General features: G+C 44.6%; 1 protein-coding gene across 2 annotated transcripts in view; it reads right to left on the bottom strand.

The window, feature by feature from the left end:
* Window positions 1–13,161: 13,161 nt before the first annotated feature.
* Window positions 13,162–24,773, bottom strand: part of man1b1b (mannosidase, alpha, class 1B, member 1b) — a 72,091-nt gene continuing 60,479 nt past the window's right edge. For both annotated transcript variants that reach the window (XM_063490740.1, XM_063490739.1), the window contains exons 12-14: window positions 19,430–19,624; window positions 17,904–18,035; window positions 13,162–17,749 (exon numbers count right to left, since the gene is read on the bottom strand). In XM_063490740.1, the coding sequence (XP_063346810.1) occupies window positions 17,543–17,749; window positions 17,904–18,035; window positions 19,430–19,624 (534 nt within the window). In that variant the 3' untranslated portion in view covers window positions 13,162–17,542. The remainder of the gene's footprint in view (window positions 17,750–17,903; window positions 18,036–19,429; window positions 19,625–24,773) is intronic.

Below are 24,773 nucleotides of genomic sequence, written 5' to 3'. Positions count from 1 at the left end.
ACAGGCAAAGAAGCTGAAAATTGTGCTGAAAAGAGCAGAAGAGGCTGAAAATTGTCCTGAAAAGTGGTTAAAAACGGAAAATTTCTTGTTAGTAACTGTAACAGCGTTGTAACGATAGGAATAGTAATTAGTTAGATTACTCGTTACTGAAAAAAGTAACGTCGTTACTTGTAACGCCGTTATTCCCATCACTGTCCACATACCACCAGGGCCAGTGCTTCCTTTGAGGCCATCTTCACGACACCAGGGCCTGTGCTTCTGGCTGATACTATCCACATACCACCAGGGCCAGTGCTTCCTATGAGGCAATCTTCGTCGCTGCAGGGCCTGTGCTGTTGGATGAGGCCATCCACATTACACAAGGGCCTGTGGTGATGGCTGATACAATCCACATTTCACCAGGTCCAGTACTTCCTGTGGGGCCATCTTCATCACACCAGGGCCTGTGCTTCTGGCTGAGGCGAACTACATTTCACCTGGACTGTGCTTTTTACTAAAGCCATCCACATTACACCAGGGCCTGTGGTGCTGGCCAATAGAGATTGACAGACCACGTGACTTTCGCGCATTGCATGCCGGTAACTGGTGGCAAAACAATCCAAGTACCGCATCAAATGCAAGCATTTGCAGCACCGCAAAACGTTTATTCTCCGGTTCCAGTACATTCTTGGTTTTTCTTTCCTCACCAAAAAAGGAATGTACAAAACGAAGGAGAACAGTGCCGGTCCGTACAAAGACACACTCGACGAAAAGGCAAAGAAAAGGTACGAGGAAAAAAAATCAAAGGAGTGAAAGGGTCAGACCCTTACGAGCACACAGAGTGGACAAAAGACGTCAGCCTGCTGCCCAACTTTCACCACGCTCAGATTTATAATTATACGGTTCTTGGAGTGAGTGCATACACTCATGAAGTTTTTAGTAACTTCAGGTCACTGCAACAAGCCCAGGTACAGTTTACCGACGGATGGGTACAGGACCTTGAAATGCACCGTGTAGAACAAAAGACCATCGTACGAACAAAGGTAAGTTTACCAGTCTCACAAATCGTCTTCATAAATACACATTCGTTAACCGTTTATTAATAGGACCTTTGAGCTCAATGGTAATTAATTAGTAGTAGAAATAATTTCTAGTACGCATTACAGAAATGTAGCAGTGACAATAATATTGTATGCTGTAATCGTACTGGGCAATTAGTGATACAAAAAAACTGTTTTATCCTGTGAATAAAAGTATATGTTTTTGTCAATGTACCATGGTAATAACAGAAGCGAAACGCAATATTCTGTCAGGACAATTCACTATTTATGCACAATAAACAAAGGAGCATAGCGCGACAATTTCTGTTCAGCGCCAGACTTGCTTGTAACCTATATCACCAATTATGTTATGAAAAATGATGTATTAACTACTACAAAACACTGACCTTTGTGGAATGCTTGGAGCAGACTAACATGTGAGCTGGAGTGTTCTGGGACGTATATTTGGTATATCCAGGCCATCCGTCGACTCTTTGTTACTTCGGAAACATGGCTTAAACAATTCCTCTTCCACGACGTAATCCGATAAAAACCGATCTCTTTACCCGTCGGCTTCCCGTGGCTGTCATGCGACCGGCTATTGCAGTTAATAATACAACAGCTTCTTGCCATTTTTTGTGTTTCTTTTTATCGCTGTGTAACTGATTTCAATTGAAAGCCTGCGTGCGCTAGTACCTCTTGCCACCAGTTCCCAGAATCCTTTGCGGTTTTACCCCTGAATGACGTCACATTTTCAATCTCTATACCATCCACATTTCACCAGGGCCAGAGTTGTTGGCTGAGGCCATCCACATTACACCATAGCCAGTGCTTCCTGTGAGGCCATCTTCACCACACCAGGGCCTGTGCCTTTGGCTGAGGAAATCCACATTACACCAGGGCCTGTGGTGCTGGCCAATACCATCCACCCGTCACTAGGCCCAGTGTATTTGGCTGAGGCCATCCACATTACAAGGACCTGTGGTGATCGCTGATACAATCCACATTTCACCACGTTTAGTGCTTCCTGTGAGGCCATCTTCACCACACCAGGGCCAGTGCTTCTGGCTGAGGCAAAGTATCATTACACCAGGGCCTGTGCTGTTTCTTAAAGTAATCCACATTACACCAGGGCCGTTGGTGCTGGATGATACCATCCACATAACACCAGGGCCAGTACTTCCTGTGAGGCCATTTTCACCACACCAGGGCCTGTGCTGGTGGCTGAGGCCATCAACATTACACTAGGGTCTGTGGTGCTGACCAATACCATACACATTTCACCAGGGCCAGTGTTGTTGGCTGATACCATCCACATTACACCAGGGCCTGTGCTGCTGGTTGAGGCCATGCACATTTCACCAGGGCCTTTGGTAATGGTGAAACCATCCACATCCGATACCATCCACATTTCACCAGGGCCAGTGGTGTTGGCTGAAGCCATTCACATTACACCAGGGCCTGTGGTGTTGGCTGAGGCCATTCACATTACACCAGGGCCTGTGGTGCTAGCTGATACCAGCCACATTTCACTAGGGCCAGTGGTGTTGGCTGAGGCCATTCACATTACACCAGGGCCTGTGGTGCTGGCTGATACCATCCACATTTCACCAGGGCCAGTGCTGTTGGCTGAGGCCATCCTCATTACAGCAGGGCCTGTGCTGCTGGCTGAGTTCATCCAATATTAAGCCTCGGTCAGTGCTTCCTTTGAGGCCATTTTCACCATACCAGGCCATCCACATTTCACCAGCGCCTGAGTTGCTTGCTGATACCATCCACATTACACCAGGGCCTGTGCTTCTGGCTGAGGCCATCTACATTACACCAGAGCCTGTGCTCCTCGCTGAGGCCATGCACATTTCACCAGGGCCTCTGTTGCTGGGTGAGGCCATCAACATTACACCCGGGCCAGTACTTCCTGTGAGGCCATCTTCACCACACCAGAGCCTCTGCTTCTGGCTGAGGCCATCTTCACCACACCCGGGCTTTTTCTTCAGGCTGATGCCATCTCCACCACACCAGAGCCTGTGTTGCTGCATTAGGCCATCCACATTTCAAAATGGCATGTGTTGCTGTGTCCACATTTCACCAGGGCCTTTCATTCAGGCTGAGGCCATCCGATTTTAAGCCAGGGCCAGAGCATCCTTTAAGGCCATATTCACCACATCAGGGCCTGTGTTCTGGCAGAGGCCATCCACATTACACCAGGGCTTGTGGTGCTGGAAGTGGCCATATTCATCAAGCGAGGGCCTGTGGTGCTGGCTGATGCCATTCACATTTCACCAGGGCCTGTGCTGCTGACTGAAGCCATCCACATTAAACCAAGGCCAGTGATTCCTGTGAGGCAATCTACACCACACCATGTTCTGTGCTGCTGGCTGAGGCCAACTACATTTCACCAAGGCCTGAGCTGCTGGCTGAGGCACACCACATTACACCAGGGCCTCTGCTTCTAGCTGAGGCCATCTTCACCACACCAGGGCCTGTGTTCCTAGCTGATGCCATCCACATGTACCCATGGCGTGTGATTCTGGCTTAGGCCAACTACATGTCACCAGGGCCTGTGCTGCTGGCTGAAGCCATCCACATTACACAAGCGCCTGTGCTTCTGGCGTAGGAAATCTTCATCACACCAAGGCCTGTGGTGCTGGCTGATTCCATCCACATTACACCAGGGCCAGTGCTTCTTGTTAGGCCATCTGCACGATACCAGGGTCAGTGCTTTTGGCTGAGGCCAACAACATTACACCAGGGCTTGTGGTGCTGGCTGATTCCATGTTCACCATACCAGGGCTTTTTCTTCTGGCTGAGGCCATCTTCACCACACCAGGGCTTTTTCTTCTGGATGAAGCCATCCACATTATACCAGCGCCTGTGCTTCATTACACTAGGAATGTGTTGCTGGCTGAAGCCATCCACATTTCACCAGGGCCTGTGCTGCTGACTGAGGCCAGCTACATTTCACCAGGGCTTGTGTTTCTGGCTGAGGCCATATTCACCAAGCGACGTCCTGTGCTGCTGAGCAAGGCCATCCACATTACGCCAGGGCCTGTGCTGCTGACTGAGGACATCCAAATTACAGCAGGGCCAGTGCTTCCTGTGAGGCCATCTTCACCACACCATTGCCTGTACTTCTGGCTGAGGCCATCCAAATTTCACCAGGGCCTGTGGCGCTGGCTGAGGGCAAACACATTACACCAGGGCCTGTGTTGCTTGCTGAGGCCAACTATATTTCACCAGGGCCTGTGCTGCTGTCTGAGGCACACCACATTAAACCAGGACTGTGTTGATGGCTGAAGCCATCCACATTGCGCCAGGGCCAGTTTTTTCTTTGAGGCCATCTTCACCACACCATGGCATGTGCTGCTGGCTGAAGCCATACACATTACACCAGCGCCTGTGCTTCTGGCTGAGGCTGTCTTCACCACACAAGGGCCTGTGCTTCTGAGTGAGGCCATCTTCAGCACACCAGCGCCTGTGCTTCTGTGTGAGGCCATCTTCACCACATCAGGGCTTGTGGTGCTGAACATGCCATATTCACCACAGCATGGCTTGTTGTGCTGGCTGACGCCATCCACATTACACCAGGACCTTTCCTTCAGGCTGAGGCCATTCTCATATTAAGCCACGGCCAGTGCTTCCTTTGAGGCCATTTTCACCATACCTGGGCCTGTGCATCTGGCTGAGGCCATCCACATTACACCAGTGCTTGTCGTGCCTGATGAGGCGATATTGACCAAGTGTGGTCTGTGGTGCTAGCTGATTCCATCCACATTTCACCAGGGCTTGAGTTGCTGTCTGATACCATCCACATTACACCAGGGCCTGTGCTTCTTTCTGAGGCCATCTACATTACACCAGGGCCTGTGCTGCTGGCTGATACCATCCACTTTTCACACTGGCATGTGTTGCTGGCTGAGGCTAACTTGATTACACCAGGGCCTGTTTTGCTGGCTGAGGCCAACCACATTACACCAAGCCCAGTGCTTCCTGTGAGGCAATCTTCAACGCAGCATGGCCTGTGCTGCTGGATTAGGCCATCCACATTTCACCATGGCATGTGTTGCTGGCTCATGCCATCCACATTACACCAGGACCTTTCCTTCAGGCTGAGGCCATCCGATATTAAGCCAGGGCTAGAGCTTCCTTTGAGGCCATTTTCACCATACCAGGGCCTGTGCTTCAGGCTGAGGCCATTCACATTACAGCAGTGCTTGTGGTGCCTGATGAAGCCATATTCACCACAGCAGGGCTTGTTGTGCTTGCTGACGTCATCCACATTACACCAGGACGTTTCCTTCAGGCTGAGGCCATACGATATTAAGCCAGGGCCAGTGCTTCCTTTGAGGCCATTTTCACCATAACTGGGCATGTGTTTCTGGCTGAGGCCATCCACATTACACCAGTGCTTGTCGTGCCTGATGAGGCCAGATTGACCAAGCGTGGTCTGTGGTGCTGGCTGATTCCATCCACATTTCACCAGGGCCTGAGTTGCTGGCTGATACCATCCACAATACACCAGGTTCTGTGCTTCTTTCTGAGGCCAACTACATCACACCAGGGCTTGTGCTTCTGGCTTATTCCATATTCACCAAGCGACATCCTGTGCTGCTGAGCAAGGCCACCCACATTACGCCAGAGCCTGTGCAGCTGGCTGAGGCCAAAGACATTACACCAGGGCCTGTGCTGCTCGCTGAGGCCATCCACATTTCACCAGGGCCTGAGTTGCTGGCTGATACCATCCACATTACACCAGGGCCTGTGCTTCTTTCTGAGGCCAACCACATTACACCAAGCCCAGTGCTTCCTGTGAGGCAATCTTCAACACACCATGGCCAGGTGCTGCTGGATTAGCCATCCACATTTCACCATGGCATGTGTTGCTGGCTGATGCCATTCACATTTCACAAAGGCCAGTGCTTCTGCCAGAGGCCGTCCACATTTCAACTGGACCAGTGCTTCCTGTGAAGCCACCTACACCACACCAAGGCCTGTGCTGCTGGCTGAGGCCATCCACATTACACCAGGGCCAGTGCTTCCCGTGACGCCATCCTCACCACACCAGGGCCTCTGCTTCTTGCTGAGGCCATCTTCACCACACCAGGGCTTTTTCTTCTGGCTGAGGCCATCTTCATCACACCAGGGCTTGTGCTCCTGGCTGAATCCATCCACATTACACCAGGGCCTGTGCTTCTGGCGTAAGAAATCTTCACCACACCAAGGCCTGTGGTGCTGGCTGATTCCATCCACAATACTCCAGGGCCAGCGCTTCCCGTGAGGCCATCTTCACCACACCAGGTTCTTTGGTTCGGGGTTAGGCTATCAACATAATACCAGGGCCAGTGAAGTTGGCTGATACCATCCGCATTTGACAAGGGCCTGTGTTGCTGGCTGATGCCAAACATATTACACCAGTGCTTGTGGTGCCTGATGAGGCCATATTGACCAAGCGTGGTCTGTGGTGCTGGCTGATTCCATCCACATTTCACCAGGGCCTGAGTTGCTTGCTGATACCATCCACATTACACCAGGGCCTGTGCTTCTGGCTGAGGCCAACTACATTACACCAGAGCCTGTGCTGCTGGCTGAGGCCATGCACATTTCACCAGGGCCTATGCTGTTGGTTGAGGCCATCCACATTAGACCAGAGCCTGTGGTTCCTGTGAGGCCATCTTCACCACACCAGGGCTTGTACTGCTGGCTGATGCCATATTCACCACAGCAGGGCTTGTTGTGCTGGCCGATGCCATCCACATTACACCAGGACCTTTCCTTCAGGCTGAGGCCATCTGATATTAAGCCAGGGCTAGTGCTTCCTTATTGGCCATTTTCACCATACCAGGGCCTGTGCTTCAGGCTGAGGCCATCTTCACCACGCCCGGGACTGTGCTGCTGGCTGGTACCATCCACTTTACACCAGGGGCCTCTTCCTGCGAGTCCATCTTCACCACACCAGAGCCTCTGCTTCTGGCTGAGGCCATTGTCATCACGCCAGGGACTGTGCTGCTGGCTGATGCCATCCACATTTCACCATGGCATGTGTTGCTGGCTGACGTCAACCTCATTACACCAGCGCCAGTGCTTCCTGTGAGGCCATGTTCACCACACCAGGGCCTGTGTTGGTGGCTGATGCCAAACACAATACACCAGGGCTAGTGCTTCTTGTTAGGCCATCTGCACGATACCAGGGTCAGTGCTTTTGGCTGAGGCCAACAACATTACACCAGGGCTTGTGGTGCTGGCTGAGGCCATATTCACCATACCAGGACCTGTGATACTGACTGATGCCATCAACATAACACCAGGGACTGTGATGCTGGCTGATACCATCCGCATTTCACAAGGGCCTGTGTTGCTGGCTGATGCCAACCACATTACACCAGGGCTTGTGGTTCTGGCTGAGGCCATATTCACCAAGCAAGGGCCTGTGCTGCTGAGTCATGCTATCCACATTACACCAGGGCCTGTGTTGCTCGCTTGCCGGGCGAGTGCTTCCTGTGAGGCCGCCATCATCACACCAAGGCCTTGTGTTGCTGGATGAGTCCAACTACCTTTCACCAGGGCCTGTGTTGCTGGCTGAAGCCATCCACATTACACCAGGGCCAGTTCTTTCTGTGAGGCCATCTTCAACACACCAGGTCCTTTGCTTCGGGGTTAGGTGATCTTCACCACACCATTGCTTGTGCTGCTGGCTGAAGCCATCCACATAACACCAGCGCCTGTGCTTCTGGCTGAGGCTAGCTTCACCACACCAGGGCCTGTGCTTCTGGGTGAGGCCATCTTCACCACACCAGGGCCTGTGCTGCTGACTGAGGCCAACTAGATTTCACCAGGACTAGTGTTGCTGGCTGAGGCCAACTGCATATCATCTGGGCCTGTGCTGCTGGCTGAAGCCATCCATATTACACCAGGGCCTGTACTACTGGCTAAGGCCATCCACATTTCACCAGGGCCTATGCTGCTGGTTGAAGCCGTCCACATTACACCAGAGCCAGTGCTTCCTGTGAGGCCATCTTCACCACATCAGGGCCTGTGCTGCTACCTGATACCATTCACATTACACCAGCGCCAGTGCTTACTGTGAGGCCATCATGACCACACCAGGGCCTCTGCTTCTTACTGAAGACATCTTCACCACACCAGAGCTTTTTCTTCTGGGTGAGGCCATCTTCATCACGCCAGGGACTGTGCTGCTGGATTAGGCCATCCACATTTCACCATGGCATGTGTTGCTGGCTGATACCATCCACATTACACCAGGGCCTGTGCTGCTGGCTAATGCCATCTTCACCACAGCAGGTCCTGTGCTGCTGCCTGAGGCCTTCCACATTACACCAAGGCCAGTGCTTCCTGTGAGGCCGTCTTCACCATACCAGGTCTTGTTGTGCTGGGTGATACCATCCACATTACACCAGCGCCAGTGCTTACTGTGAGGCCATCTTGACCACACCAGGGCCTCTGCTTCTTACTGAGGCCATCTTCACCACACCAGGGCTTTTTCTTCTGGGTGAGGCCATCTTCATCACGCCAGGGACTGTGCTGCTGGATTAGGCCATCCACATTACACCAGGGCCTGTGCTGCTGGCTAATGCCATCTTCACCACAGCAGGTCCTGTGCTGCTGGCTGAGGCCTTCCACATTACACCAGCGCCTGTGCTTCTGTGTGAGGCCATCTTCACCACACCAGAGCCTGTGTTGCCGGCTGAGTCGAATTACATTACACCAGGGCCTGTGTTCCTAGCTGATGCCATCCACATGTACCCACGGCGTGTGATTCTGGCTTAGGCCAACTACATATCATCAGGGCCTGTGCTGCTGGCTGAAGCCATCCACATTACACAAGTGCCTGTGCTTCTGGCGTAGGAAATCTTCATCTCACCAAGGCCTGTGGTGCTGGCTGAGGCCTTCCACATTACACCAGGGCCAGTGCTTCCTGTGAGGCCGTCTTCACCACACCAGGTCTTGTTGTGCTGGCTGATGCCATCGACATTTCACCAGGACCTTTCCATCAGGCTGAGTCCATCCGATATTAAACCAGGGGCCAATGCATCCTTGACGGCCATATTCACCACACCAGGGCCTGTGTTCTGGCAGAGGCCATCCACATTACACCAAGACCAGTGCTTCTGGCAGAGTCCGTCCACATTTCAACAGAACCAGTGCTTCCTATAAAGCCACCTACACCACACCAAGGCCGTTGCTGCTGGCTGATACCATCCACATTACACCAGGGCCAGTGCTTACTGTGAGGCCATCTTCACCAAACCAGGGCTTTTTCTTCTGGCTGAGGCCAACTTCATCACACCAGGGCCTGTGCTTCTGGCTGAAGCCATCCACATTACACCAGCGCCTGAGTGTTTGGCGTGGGAAATCCATAAATAGGTGTCTCTGAGTCTTCTATCAAAAGTTAGAGCTATCTTTATGAAGTTGCAGCAAAACGCTTTATTTCGCCAAGATAGTGTGTTTCTCGCTATTACATGCATTTGAATGGAGTTCTCGCCCGAAACAAACTATAAGATTTCATCTTGTCAATAACTTGAAAATCTTAGCTCAAACAGCTGCAAAACCTATTTTCCCAGCACGGGCGTGTTGAATTCTATAAGATAAAGCCATAAATATGTGTGTCTGAGTCTTCTATCAAAAGTTAGAGCTATCTTTATGAAGTTGCAGCAAAACGCTTTATTTCGCCAAGATAGTGTGTTTCTCGCTATTACATGCATTTGAATGGAGTTCTCGCCCAAAACAAACTATAAGTTTTCATCTTGTGAATAACTTGAAAATCTTAGCTCAAACAGCTGCAAAACCTGTTTGCCCAACACGGGAATACTGAATTCTATAAGATGAAGCCATAAATATGTGTGCCTGAGTCTTCTCAGACACACATATTTTGATAGTCTTCTATCAAAAGTTACAGCTATCTTCATGAATTTTAATTATACATCTTGCTTCCATATTTGTATCCTGTGTCACTATTAATACATTTTATTTTAGTTTTATACATTGATTAATGACCTGCAGAATCTCCTTATCATATTAAGTGATTCATAATTGTCACTTTATGCTTTCTCCATCTCTAAAGTGATTACATCCTTGCATTACATACTTTAGGTTCATTTTCTGCAGGCAGGTTTTTGAAAGAGAACAGGCAGATTTAGAATATAACATGCAGTGTTCTATAGATGGATGAATAAAAAAACTGAAAAATTACATGTCTGTGCTAACTTTCTAAACAGTTTGTTACATTTATGATAAAGTAGATAAAACACATTTATGTCGGCCTTGGCTCATAGTTCTTGTCTTTAAATGAACTTTGTGTGTGTTTCAGGTACTGCACTCTCAAAGACTGAATGAACCAGCATTGCAGCCATGGGTCACTGTGAGCATCACAGGGAAGGTTGAAGCCGCCCACTGCACCTGTATGGCCGGAGTCGCAGAGACCTGCAGCCATGTCGCTGCTCTTCTGTTTAATGTAGAAGCAACAGTGTGGATCTGTGGCACAAGGACTGCTACAGATGAACCTGCATACTGGGTTTTGCTGGGTAATATGACCAACATACAGCCAGAGGTTGATAGACTTCTCCTCTTCAGCTGCCCAAAAAAAGGCTCTTGATCAAAGGTAAATTGAAAGGTAAAAGGAGCCGTCCTCAAAAAAGAAAAATCCCACCTGCTACTGTGGCGGAGTTGTCAGTGCAATAATGTCTTTTTTAAGAAGAAAGCTTAGATGAAGTGGTTTTATTGGTCTTATTGGTCTTTTTAACTTCTCTTCTCTAGACCCCATGTTTTATCTAGGGGTCTAGATTTATGCCTGTAGTGCACTGCCATGTAAATAATTTGCATTTACTGAATATGTACTGACTGAGTACCACTGTTCAAAAGTTGAATAAAGAAACAAACTAAGTTTTGCCTCTTTTTTTTTAAATTAAAACCTCTTTATAGAACATCACATCAGTTACAGTGTAGAATCCATGTCATTTATAGTTTACAAATGACAAAATATTTACACAAAATCATGACAGTGTTTACATGATCTCACCCATTACTTTATTTACTGTATCGTTTGAAAAAATACAGCAATTTTAACAGCACAAGACATAAGAATATTTAACAGGAGCAAGTTTCATTTTTCCCTGGTTTTACTACCACACTGCAAAACGCAGCAAACCTTCACCATCTTATCCAGAAGGGTCACCTCTTCACCCTCACATGGAAGAAGTAATCTGATTGGCATGGTGGTATGTTTGAAGCAGGTCCGTTGTGTAGCGCTGGAACCCAGTCACGATGTGTTTCATACATTTCATAGGCTGGTTTGTCTGCAATAATGCCAAATAATTAGCAACTCTATAAATAGAAGGTAGTTCTGCAAAATCACTCAGTAGGATGTTTGTTCTAATTTGCTATGACCTCAGAGTGCATCGAAAATAAAACTAATAGGCTATAAAGAGAGATATGAACATATTTAGAACTTACCGGAATGAAAATGTCTGGAGCACACCAACAGATATTTGGAGATGGAAGAGAACTGGATAGCAGCTCGTCTCAAAGCTGCTATCCAGGCTAGACGCCTTCGTTTGGTAACATCCGATACACGAGCTGCCTCATGTTGCTTCCAGGTGGGGAAAGAATAAAAAGATAAACCATTTTCATGCTCATTATCTTGCCGGTCGTGCGATCGAATATTGCAGCCGACCACACAGCAAATACGAACCATGGCTGTTGTGTGTGCCTTCGCTCCTTTTTCGCTTGCGCTTTGTTTTGTAGTGGTGGGCGGATCGATCCAAATATCGATAGTATCGATCCCAAGTCGGCATCGGTATCGGATCGATACTAGCCTGGTGAGAGCAATTCTTTACTTTGAGTTCTGCTTGTTTGCTATGCTGTGCTTTCGGCAAAAACGAAACAGCCAGGTCGCTGGACTCACCGCTCCTGTGTCAGCGGACAACAGGCACACTTTGCTCCCTCTCCCCCACTCTTATGTTTCGGTGTTGCACTGACACACTTTGGGGGTTGTTAAGTTGTTTACATATTAATTATATATTTTCTTTGTTTTTGTTGTTGTATTATAGTTTATCAACAGTATTTGTTTTAATTTGTTTACTGGGTGCACTTAAGATTAAAAAAATAAAATAAAATAAAAGATCGCCACCACGGCAGACCCGATGGCATTTTCATGCTTCGCAGCATCATTTATTCTTACAATAATCACACGGTTGCTGTAACAGTACATTCAACGGCTTCAGCTCTCCCGCTGGCAGCCGTACACATCACCACCACCAAATCTGCAGCAGCATCGCAGAACACGCCCTGCCACATACCCCCCTCACCCGCTTCACCTCAACCCGCGAGCAGGCGAGGGAATCGGCCCGGACTATCGGCGCCCCATGCCCCAGCCCAGCGACAGGGAAGTGTTAACTCTGGCGGTCGCCCGCGCCTCCAGCTGAAGCCCCGGAGCTGGCCTGATGGCCACCCGTATGGCAAGCAGCGGCGGCGCAGCAGGCGTGAAGTGAGCTGGGGCTCACAGGCAGCTGGGCAGATGGCCAGCAGGACCATGCAGCCTGCGTGCCGAAGTGGACAGCATGCCGCCCTCAGGCGTGGCAGGACCCCCGCGCACCTCGACCTCCGTCTCCAGCTTGGCAGGTCCCGCTGGTGCGCCAGCCTCCGGCTCGCCCCGAGCAGCGCGCTGTCCACCCTTATAGTGATCACACGGTTGCTGTAACAGTAGCCTACATTCAGCGGCTGCAGCCCTCCTGCTGCCAGCTGTACACATCAACACTAAAAACAACAACAGCACAAGCAGCACACAGGTTTTAAGCCAGCGAGGCATCATTGTAGATGCAGTGAAGGTGAGTCCATCTCACCTGCAGCGGCATCGCAGACCACAAGCCGCCACAATAATAAAACATTTTTTATTTAATTATAAATAAATTATTTCTCCTAATTATGTCCTGGGTTTTAACTAATTAATAATACCAAAGGAAACATCACAAAAAAACACTTAAGGTCATGAAAATTAATTGCGATTTAGCAATTCAATGAGGCATCCACCTTATTTATTGAAAAGTATCGTATTGGTATTGGTATCGGCGATACTGGCCTGTTGCATCTTCAAAAACAAAAAATAAAATAACTGAGCCTTACACCGGAGTATCATTGCAAATTGTTTACTGAACCTTCTTGTCAGTACATGTTCAGAACATCAGTGTCCATTTTACTGCCTCCTACAGGACACTCTCTTCTTCCACTTTCTTACAACATAAATGTAACACAGAACCAATACTGCCTCTCCTGGCATTACCATTGTAACGACACACTCATTCTATTTCTTTCAGATGAATAACAGGAACTTAGGATGTAGGTATCTATGAATAATAACTATTATGCATACTCATATATTTATATAACCAATTAATTTCTTGCCATACCACAGGCCCGAATTTACTTGGTATTGGATCGATACCAAAATATGCAGTATCGCACACCACTATTGTTTTGACCCCGAAAATGGCGCATCAGGCCAAAATCCTTTCCACGCCCACCCCCGTGACATCACGCTCCAAAGCCCTATTAATCCAAAGGTGCTGACAAACCAACTTTTACCGAACTGGTTCTGAATGTCATGCAACAACTTTTCGGCTATATTTTTAGATTATTGTGATGATGTCGTTTTGTGGTATTTTGTTGTAATGAGCGTTAGTGTATCATCGGCATAATGCTATTATGTTACGTAGCGCTATAAGGCCTGCTATGATAGTGGCTTCAGAAATTGTGTTGTAGTGTTTGTTTTAGTGTTAGCCAAGCAGTACTGAGCTTAAAGGTGAAGCTGTAAGCTGTAAGTTGGTGAAACAACATTTGCAGTCGTCTGCCGCCATGTTGTGTTGCGTTCGGGGGACGCCATGTTCAAAAGTAATTGCGTATTTGGCACCAATGTGGAGAAAGGTTGTGTGAATGTGAGATGGGTTATTCTGGTTTATGTTATTGCTTTAGCCATGAGTGTTTTGTTTAAGTTGTGAGTATGTAAAGTTGTTTTGAATTAATTTGTATTTATTTTGCTTTTGAGAGAATGCTTTTTGTAACTTTATTTTTGTTTATGAAATCTGTTATTTTATTGGAAGAATTCATGGTTTAGTGTCATTTGTATTGTGTATAAGTTGAACAAATAAATCAGCTCCGGCCTGAGCAAAACGCTACCTTCGGTGTCCTCTCTATTAATCCATAGTTTGTTCATACTTGGCTACGCAGTGCTTTCTAGCCTGTGTGATGCTTGCTGCAGGTCCAGATTCCCCTAGGTCTGGTGCCGGTAACAACAACATGGGGATGTTGAATTCTATAAGATTCAGCCATATATGCTTGTGTAAGTCTTCTTTCAATTGTTACAGCTATCGTTATGAAGCTGTACAAAAACGCTTTATTTCACCCAGACAAGGCGATTCCTTACTATTACATGCATTTAAATGGCTTTCTTGCCCAAAACAGAGTAGAGTTTTTAATTTTGACAGTGTGATTTTGACTTAGGCGTCTAAGGTCATCATAGAATGAAGATTTCACAACCCCATCAAAACTAAGTGCATTGTCGATTATAACCCCAAGATTAGTAACCAAGCTCTTAAGGTGAGGGGTCAGAGCAGCAAAGTCAACATCTGGGGTACCAGAGGAACGACTGGGACCAAATAAAATTGCTTCCGTTTTACTGGATTTGTTGCTTTGGTTGTAAGTTTCAGCAGGCCCTGTAATTGTGAGGGCACCTTGGCTTCTTCATTTAAATCCATTCAATCTTTGAAGTCATATTGTGACCTGCTAACCTGCTGGCAGTTTTATAAAATTATCCAATTCACATTTGTTCCATTTTCCTGTCACACCTGTTGCAGTCATTCATTCACCTTGGGTGAGACCACTAGCCTAGCAGTGTAGGGGAGAAAGGGGCAGATTTCTAACATTTATAAACTGGCAACCATTCTTGGGATTTGGCGCTATTATTAATAAAATAAAATTTTATTGATTTTTTTTAAATAATAGAATTCTGGTCGTTTTGGGGTTTTTTTTTATTTGCCTGTTGGATCGGCCCCTGTGTATGTGTCCAGAATGAACACTGGATAACTTCTGTGGTTTAAAAAAATGGTCAAAATGTCCTTATGAGTTTTAGGGCTTGTTTTTTTTGTTTTTTGTTTTTTTTTTTTTAAATCTGTGCTCAGTTCATTTTTCAGTTTAAATACAGGTTAGCAACATATAGTCCCATCCAGGCAATGTTTCTTTCAGGTTGGCATTGCATATTTCTGCAAACCGATGCTAAAGTGCATCTATTAAAACAACATGGGTTCATAGCAGAAGAGTCTGTGTGCTCAGCTGGCCTGCCTGCAGTACAGACATTTCACCACTTCTACTGGGGTTCAGTGTAGTTCAGGAGGGAGAGTAGGTCATCCACTAATTAGGATTGGTGGTTTGATCCCTGGTTGCTCTAGTCTTGTGTGTCAAAGTATCAGAGTATGACTGTAGGTAGATAGAAAGCACTTGAGCCTTGAACGAGCCATGTTGTATAAAGTGAAACAAAAAGCATGACAAAAACTTTTTTAAAAGTTGCCACAAGGTTTAAAATATGCTAATATTTTTCTTAAAATGTTACAGATATCAGAGATATTTTATGGCTAAATTAACCAGAATGCAGAACTATTTCCCATGTATCAGCAAATTAAGATCAATAATAACTGGTTCCAACTGTAAACCTGCAAAGAAAAAAACACTCATGTGATTGGCGATTTTGAACATTGAATAATTCTGAAAGACAGGGCTGATTTAGTTTATACAAAATTTACTATAAACCATATCAAAGATGATTAACAATCCCATTCTTTTCGTAAGGAGAAGAGTTACTATAAATAGAGAGTCTGCCCTTTAATGGGCAGAATTAGCTTCCATCATCAGCCAGGTGGGTGAAGAATCATTGTTATCTTATTGAAGTGAATAATTTAGTTGTTTAATCTTGGCAGCCCAATAATACGGTCTAAAGTTAAGTGGTATGTCCTAACGAAGCTCTATGTAAATATTGTTTATGCAATCTGGGAACCTTTCATAAAAAAGCTTTTAAATAAATACTAAATTTATTCATAAAACAAAACTAATCTTAAAACCAAATTTCTACAAGGTTTAAAACGACTTCTCTAAAGAAATTAAAGCTTGATGTCTGTACCACATGTTTGATGTCTGTAAATAGTGTTAAATAAACATTAAACACTGGAAAAGGAGTTAAGGAGACATGAATCAACATAGAAAGTGCTTAATAGTTTATAAAGCGGTTCAAATTAGTGAACTGGAATCCTAAAACGTATAAAATTTTTTCTTATAAGGAATACTTCAGATTTCTTAAGCATAATTTGAACAATTACCCAGCACTCATCTTAGAGCTAAGATGCCACTTATTTTAGCCCAATCAGACCAGGCCCTGTAAATCCTATTATGAAAACTGCATGTACACAATCACCATTTAGAATTTTTACATTATTTTAGTAAAAAAATTATCTTTAAAAAAATAATTTACTTACAACTGATTATCCCTCTACTTCATGCAGTGCTTAACAAATTTGCTAGAGCACCATCCAGTGTAAGGTTTATGCCACAGCAGTATTAATCATTTTTTATGCTTCTGTAACCTACCACTATATGCAAGCTTTTTAATCAGAACAATATTTTGAATGCTAAAACAGTTACTTGTTATTAATAAAGAATTTGAAAAAAAATAGTAAAGCACATTTATTACAGTTTTTTATTTGCATTATAGTTTTAGTGGTTGAATATTATGCTTGATTAATTTCTAGCTTCTCAGAGAGGTTCAGTGTGCCAACTAAAAGTTGGGTATAATTATAAAGAGCAGCACACACTCTTTCACTGAAGTAAAAGAAAAGAATTTTGGGTAGTGATATTTTCTGTACACATGAATGCAGCACAGAAACCAAACACGCATGAGGACTTGCCCATCCTCCGTCAGGAAGCTCCAGTGTGATTTCCTGCTTTTATTTAGAAGAAAGGGTATCTGAAACTGAGTCGAGCACTTTACTGACTTTATGACATGGTGTGATGAGGAACTACCTTCTTGTCAGGATATAGGTGGGGCAGGTTTCAGTTCAAACTGACAGCTGTTGCCATCACTCACAGTACTGTGTCACAGCAGTCAGAATAGAACAGCTGTGACATGAACTTTTGCAATGTTACAAATATAATGTCTGGCAAACATGACTGCAAAGCTGTTTTGGAACTTTGTATCACGACACAAAAATGGCAATTTCAGTTAGTCAGTTTTCACACAGCTGTTGATGCTGTGTGTTCCTTAGAAAAGAAAGTTTCCCCTTTCTCCAGCATCAGCACAAGTGCATGCAACAAAGACAACAAGTCAAATAAATATACAGGGAACAGCCACAAACTGAACTGGAGGAATTCATAGAGACAGTGAATGTGTACACAAGTCACTGACACTGACGACAAAAGAATAATCTTGGTGATAGTCCAACCCTGAGAAGTTTGCACTGTTTGCACTTGTGTCACACAGCAGAAGGCCATATAGGTAGGGGGTGTGCCTCTGTATTGAAGACAAACTGGTCCAAGCTGATGAAGTTGGGGTCATCTGAGAAAAGCAGATAGAAATATTTCAGGGTCTCCCCCAGGAAGAAGCTATCCATCTTGTCTCGAGGGCTCGGGTAGTCCGGGTCGCGCACATTGTTGATGGAGGTGTAGCCACCTGAGGAAACCTAAGGGGAAGTACTCGATACATTCAACAGATGTCACATATTGGATTCACTTTCATGAAAACGTTTCAGAGCCACAGAGCTGTGCACTAGACAACAGGCCTGTCTTTGACAATATCCTTGGTGATTAATAAAGATTAACCTTCATTGTACAAACCTTGGAGTATCTGTTAAAGTTTTGGAGAATCTCCCAGCCCCAATCCTGGTACTTGTGATCCTTTGTGAACCTGTATAGGTAGAAGAGACTCTCTACAGTCTCCGGTCGCAGAAGGTTGTGTCTATCTGCAAGCTGTAGCACAGATTAAACACAAGACACAGAGTATGAGTCATATCTAACTGTTAAACTTTCCATGCTTATAATCGCTGTTAAATGCCATGCAAACTGCTGCTGTACTGTATTGTTATTTGATCTCTTGCAAAGGAAAGTTATAATTCACAAAAAGTCAACTTCTTGATCAATTTATTTCACATTTAAATAACAAGGTAATATTGCTTTTATTTATAATTACACATACAGCTCACTTTGACCTTTCACAGCAGTGAAACGCTTTCTATCAGTGTAAAGAAGTTTTAAATCCTCAGTTAGCGTCATATAAGAAACAAGAAGTTCTATTTTAACACTATGTCTCAGTTTTTCTATAAAATGCTTCTAGTTAATGGAAGAAATGTGTCAGAACAACTGTTTCGGACAAGTATAATTAAAATGACAAAAAACTCACTGCCCACACTGTCCTGTAATAAAACAACGTTTTTGCTTGCATTTTTTGTTTAAACTGGGACTAAATATATATAAATATACTAAATACTAAATATATATATATATAATGGAAATGACTATTATAGATAGCAAAAATTCAGACACTTTTCTGTCATTTAAATGATGATCTATTACTTCATTACTTTGATGTAGTAGGGGTTTTTGTCACGGCCAGGAGGATCAACTGGACGCTGATCAGAGGTTCTATCTTTCTCTCTAACATCCACTCTCTCTCTCCTCTGTCGCCGGGACGGACCTCATTGTGGGTTCACGCCCTCGGCCCATGCCCTCGGAGAGAGGAAACACCTGAGCCTAATCAAGGCGGTCAGCATTTAAGCCAGGAGGTGACTGTTGTTCTTCGCTGGATCGTTGTCTGCCACGCGATAGTGAAAGTCAAGACTACAGCAAAGATAAGTCAAGTGTCAATTGTGAACTTTGTAACTCTCGTCTCCCCGTCTACAGACCTCCTGGATTCCTTCCCTGTGTGATTCTTTGTGTCGAGTGTGAAGAGTGAACCTGCGGTCGTGAGTGTGGAGAGTTGGAGAACGCGTGACTACCCCCTTGGAATACCCTCGAGCCCTGTCGATCACTTAGTCGTATATAGCACTGCCCTGCACTTCCTGTATATACACCTGGTGGATTCTGTAAATAAATTATTGTGTACAGCTGATTCCGGAGTCCTGCGCTTGAGTCCTCCCCGTTGAACCGTAACAGTTTTTTAGGATATAGTGGGTTTTTATCAGGTAAAGCAGGTAAAGCTGACAAAAATACAGTTAAAAATCCAAAATAAATGGCCCTTTTCACATTTTCCAAAGCCATTTAGTGGACCACACTGGAGTTTTTGGCGGGCCAAATGTGGCCCCTGAGCTGTTTGACACCCCTGGTCTAGAATCTCTACACACTCATGCAGGCCCGTTTCTACCTACCTTAACATCAGTGTCTCTGGTGCTGTCTTGATGCATGTTAAAATAAACAATCTCAGGACTGAGGCCTGTTTCCATCTGGACATACATCTGGTAGCAGGTCTCCATCAGCTGTCTGGCAAGATCCATATGATCAGAGGGCAAACCATTGTAAGAACCAAGGGCCAGAGTCCCTGGAAGAAAACACACAAGATGGTCCTAAAATATAAAGAAAAACAAAAAAGTATGAAGTTTCATTAGAATGAAGTTTCATTTCTACAGTTTAATCGTCATCTTAGTCTCCTAAATAAATGACAATAATATTATCAAGATCCACCACTTACAATGCTTTACATTTGTTTTGTTTTGTTTTATCTTAAAATTAAACATTTTTGGTGGAGGTGGAGTTGTTGCTGCGAGTAACACAAAAGTTGGAAAAGCGAGTGATAAATTAAAGGATTTGAAGAAAAGCTATCTGGAGGATGTACAGACTGATATTAATCTTTAATAGGACTGTCAAAATTGAGAGCAAACAAAACAACTGCTGTATAATGCCCTCCGCTATCTTAGTTTAATTGGTCACATGACTGCATCATATGACTAACATGCATCATCATTTTAGAAAGTCTCCATTTTCACTGTCCACACTGCGACGCGGAAGCACCGTTTTCAAATGTATCCGTTTTCGAGAGCGTTTTCAAAACACTGCGTTTTCCATCAGCCAAAACGCTACATTTTCCATCAGCGAAAACATCGTCTCAGTGTGGACGGGTGGCCAAAACGGAGAGAAAATTATGCGTTTTCAAACGAAAACGCATTAGTATGGACGTAGCCTGAGTCGTTCAGTGGGTCTTTCATTTATTTGATCATTCAGTGGGCCATTCAGGGGATCAGAGGCCAAACGGGGTGAGGAATGGGAGGGTGGATTCCCATTCATTTCCTATTGCGTTCACTTTTGTCGGGAACACCACAGATGTAACAAAGTTGATTAAAACACTCAAAATTCAATGAAAGGGGTGCTCATTGCTTTTAAGTACTAGTGTAATACTTAAAAGTACTGTAGTGTAGTACTTTTAAGTAGTACTTAAAAGTACTACACTATGTTCAAGTGCATAGTGTGGAGGGATGTCAGAAGGCCTTGAGGCAATCGGATGTAAAAAACAATATTTAGTGTTTTAATTTGCAAATCGGTCAGATTGACCCGAACACAACAGCAAGGCTAGGGTGGTGGAGGCGTGCCATGATGCACTGTTTCTTTTTCACTTAGTATGTTTTTATATATAACACTCTGCGTTTAATCTGTAGTGGCTCACTTTCACAATGTGTTTTCCATCACCATCTACACTTTCTTCAGTGTTTCTGATGGCAACAGACTCCGGTTTTTTGGTGTTTGTACTAACATTTTTATAGAGCGACAATTGAGTCAATCTTAAGGTATGGCATTGTACGTTGGTTTGGTAATTTAGTATAAAATATAAAGTATAACGTGCCTTGAGGGAGCTGTTGTTGTGTTTATATTAGGGCTGTCAGTCGATTAAAATATTTAGTCGCAATTAATCGCATATTTATCAATAGTTAACTCAAGATTAATCAGATTGCAAATTAATCAGATTTTTTACAAATCTGTTCTAAAGAAACTAACAGGATACTCTTCATGTTTCTAATACCCTTAACAGTATGGGAGTGAACAAATATACTTGCTTTATGCAAATATGTTTATTTTTATAAATTACAATTCAAAACAATGAAAAGTCCAAAATATTCTTCAGAAAAACCTCAAAGGTACTGAATGCTCAAAAATATGCATAAAGGAAACTTAAGCATATACTCCCATACAATGTAACTATTTAATTTACCATTAGACAGTTAAGGCTCACAAAACATATTCCCATCTAAGTGGGATCAAAACAGGGAGACACAATACACATTAAAAATAAAAATACAATAAATAAAATGCATATGTAACTGTGGGGAGTGTAATACGTAAGCCTATAAAGTGCAGTTAGGCTATACCTTAATACTTCCAGTGTCTTTGACTAAAACAGTTTGGCTATACTTCTTGTTGCTCTCTAGTTGTATTTAGCAGAGGCTGAGCAACGCAAGCTCCTTCCTTTGTCTGTTTTCCTAACGGGGTGGCTGTGGCTCAGGTGGTAGAGCAGATCAGCTACTGATCGGAAGGTCGGTGGTTCGATTCTTGGCTTCCCCGATCTGCATGTCAAGTATCCTTGGGCAAGATACTAACCCCAAATTGCTCTCCGTACGAATGTGTGTGTGAATGCAGGTTAGTTTGCACTGTGTTTAGAAGTGCTTGTACGAGTGGGTGTGAATGGGTGAATGAGGCATGTTGTATAGAGCGCTTTGAGTACTCCCGGAGAGTAGAAAAGCGCTATATAAGAATCAGTCCATTTACAAAACATGAACATGGAAACACCACAAAGGAGAAAGAAAAAAAGAACTAAAAACATACAGTGCATTGGTTGTCCCTATTATTTTTGTTTCTTTGCACTGAACCAGTTGCTCAAACAGACAAGCATTTTGACATTTTCAGATGACAGGGCAGCTCGCTTCTTCTGAACAACATGCCCAGAAAGTGAAAATAACCTCTCACATGGTATGGATGTGGCAGGTGCTGCCAAGTACTTGCGTGCAAGGCAGGCCATCTCAGTGTGTGCCCCTTCATGCTTGGACCACAATTTCTGGGGACAGTCCTCAATGTCAATAGTTGGGTCTGCCCTGTATCGCTCCACACATTTCTCAATACAGTCCTCCTCTTCATCAGATAAAGACTCTGAGGCAAGCATGAGAGCTGATCTTTTCTTAGATGGCTCATATGTTGCTGGTTGTTCAGGCTGTGCTGGCCTCTGCCTCTCCCTCTCCCTCAGCAACGCACTGATCAAGCACCACAAATCAGCCCTGTCAGGTCTGCTCAGACACTTAAGATCCTTAAACCTAGGATCCAGAGCTGTTGAAACCCTGAGCAACATGATGTTAGTTTTTTCCTTGCACTTCTCCATTTCTGCTTTGAAGGTCTCCTTGAACTTAACCATGTAAGCTGGGTCATCCTCAGAGACCTCCATCACTTGCGACAGGTGACACAAAGCTGGCAGCACCACTGAGCAGGAAACAAACTTCTCCCCTCCCAAAAGTTCAGTTATAACTGCAGTTATAGAGAAATACACTTTATTAAGAATTTGTTACATTCACTCACATAAGGTTAAAATACTTTATACATACACACACACTTTCCTATGTCAAAAGTGGTAAGAGTAAGTATTAATAAATTACCAGCAGTGTTCCAGCACAGTCTCCAGCTTCTTCAGTTTCTCCAGTTCAGCTGTCGTTGGCATTGTGACATTGGTTGGATGTAGTGCCAGTGCATCTCTCAGTAGATCTTGATTTCTTAGAACACGCTTGATCATCTCCAGGGTACTGTTCCATCTTGTTGATACGTCCTGTGTAAGTGACTCTTTCTTATGAAAATGTGCAATTTGCTGTTGTTCTAGCTCCAGTGAGTTTGGTGGGATATGCTTGAAATGGTAAATGGTAAATGGCCTGTATTTGTATAGCGCTTTACTAGTCCCTAAGGACCCCAAAGCGCTTTACACTACATCAGTCATCCACCCATTCATACACACATTCACACACTGGTGATGGCAAGCTACATTGTAGCCACAGCCACCCTGGGGCGCACTGACAGAGGCGAGGCTGCCGGACACTGGCGCCACCAGGCCCTCTGACCACCACCAGTAGGCAACGGGTGAAGTGTCTTGCCCAAGGACGCAACGACCGAGACTGTCCAAGCCGGGGCTCGAACCGGCAACCTTCCGATTACTCTTGAGCCACGATCGCCAAAATGGCCTATGACCTTTCTGCATTTTGCCAATCTGCTGTTGAATGGAATGCTCTGTAGAGAAACTGTGATGGCTCGATGGAGGCTGTGTGCGACGCAAGGCATCTGCTCAAACAGCAGCTGCCTGGCCGCTGCAACCATGTTGCATGCACTGTCAGTGGTCAGCGTGCTGACTTTATGTTCAATTCTCTTTAACTGTCAAAGCATGCGACTGAAGTTCCCACTCTGGTGAAAAGAGAAGTCCAATAGTCTCCAGTGAGTGCAACCGTGTTGGTCTGCCCCGAAGCCTCCTCGACTTTGGCTTTCTCATCTTCATACAAGTTGTGTATCTTGGTTACAGTGGTGGCTCTCAAAATACGTGCAGTCGTTGGATGCTATGCGAATTATTTCAAGTAGCCCCTCATCCTCCACAATGTTAATCAGCCTGCAAGCCATTTTGCTATGGCTGTTGAAAGTTTGTTGGTTGTAGAATTGTCCAGACGTCTCCTTTGGACAATTTTCATCCAGCGTGGTCTGCCTTTGGTGAGAGGGAAGAGGGCTCTCTGCGTTAGCTGTGTGCTTGGCTAGCAAGTGGTATTTGAGACTGGACATACTACGGTGATAAATACAAATTACTATGGTCTTGTCAAGAGAACCATCTGGCATTGCTTTAAAATGACCTTTTTCTTTATCCATTTCTGCTCACATCTACAACTGCCGCGTCGCTTCCTGATTTCTGAAAAAACGGGCCAAAGGTCACAGGCCGGAAGTGTGTGAGTGCGTTAATTCCGCGTCAAAAAAATTAAAGGCGTTAAATCTTTTTTTTGCATTAACGCATTGTTATCACGTTAACTTTGACAGCCCTAGTTTATATATAAATAAGATTAATCTTAATTCAATCTTAATTCAAACTGATGGGGAACACTGGCTCCATGATCTGCAGCGTACTGTCAGTGTTGAGAAGGTTACTTTTAAAATGTATTCCACTACAGATTACAGAATACATGCCCCAAAATGTATTTTGTAACGTATTCCGTTACGTTACTCAATGAGAGTAACGTATTCTGAATACATTGGATTGCTTAATATATTATCATGCTATTTACAACTACATGAATGTACTATTCCTGTGTGATTTATTACTATCACTGAAGGTTATTCGCCATACCAATTACCAACTAGATTTTTAAATCTTAATATAAAATGAGTAACATTAGGTAAGGCCGCGAGATTGAGACACAGGCATTAGAGCCTTTTCTTTTGTTTGGGTTTCCACCGGGGTGGAATTACCAAAAATAGAGAGGGTATAGCCTAACATATGAAACAGAAAAAGACCACCCTGTAATCCATTTATTTCAACAAAGTAACTGTATTCTGAATACCACCCTTTCAAACTGTAACTGTAACGGAATACAGTTACTCATATTTTGTATTTTAAAATACGTAACAGCGGAACATATATTCTGTTACTCTCCAACATTGCGAACTGTATACTTGTTGTTGTGGAGAGAATGTCACTGAACAAACTGATAATCATCA

The sequence above is a fragment of the Pelmatolapia mariae genome, linkage group LG12 (assembly GCF_036321145.2).
Source record: "Pelmatolapia mariae isolate MD_Pm_ZW linkage group LG12, Pm_UMD_F_2, whole genome shotgun sequence".
Taxonomy (NCBI): domain Eukaryota; kingdom Metazoa; phylum Chordata; class Actinopteri; order Cichliformes; family Cichlidae; genus Pelmatolapia; species Pelmatolapia mariae.
The sequence above is the reverse complement of the archived record's forward strand: the minus strand, read 5'-3'. Positions and strand labels throughout refer to the sequence as shown.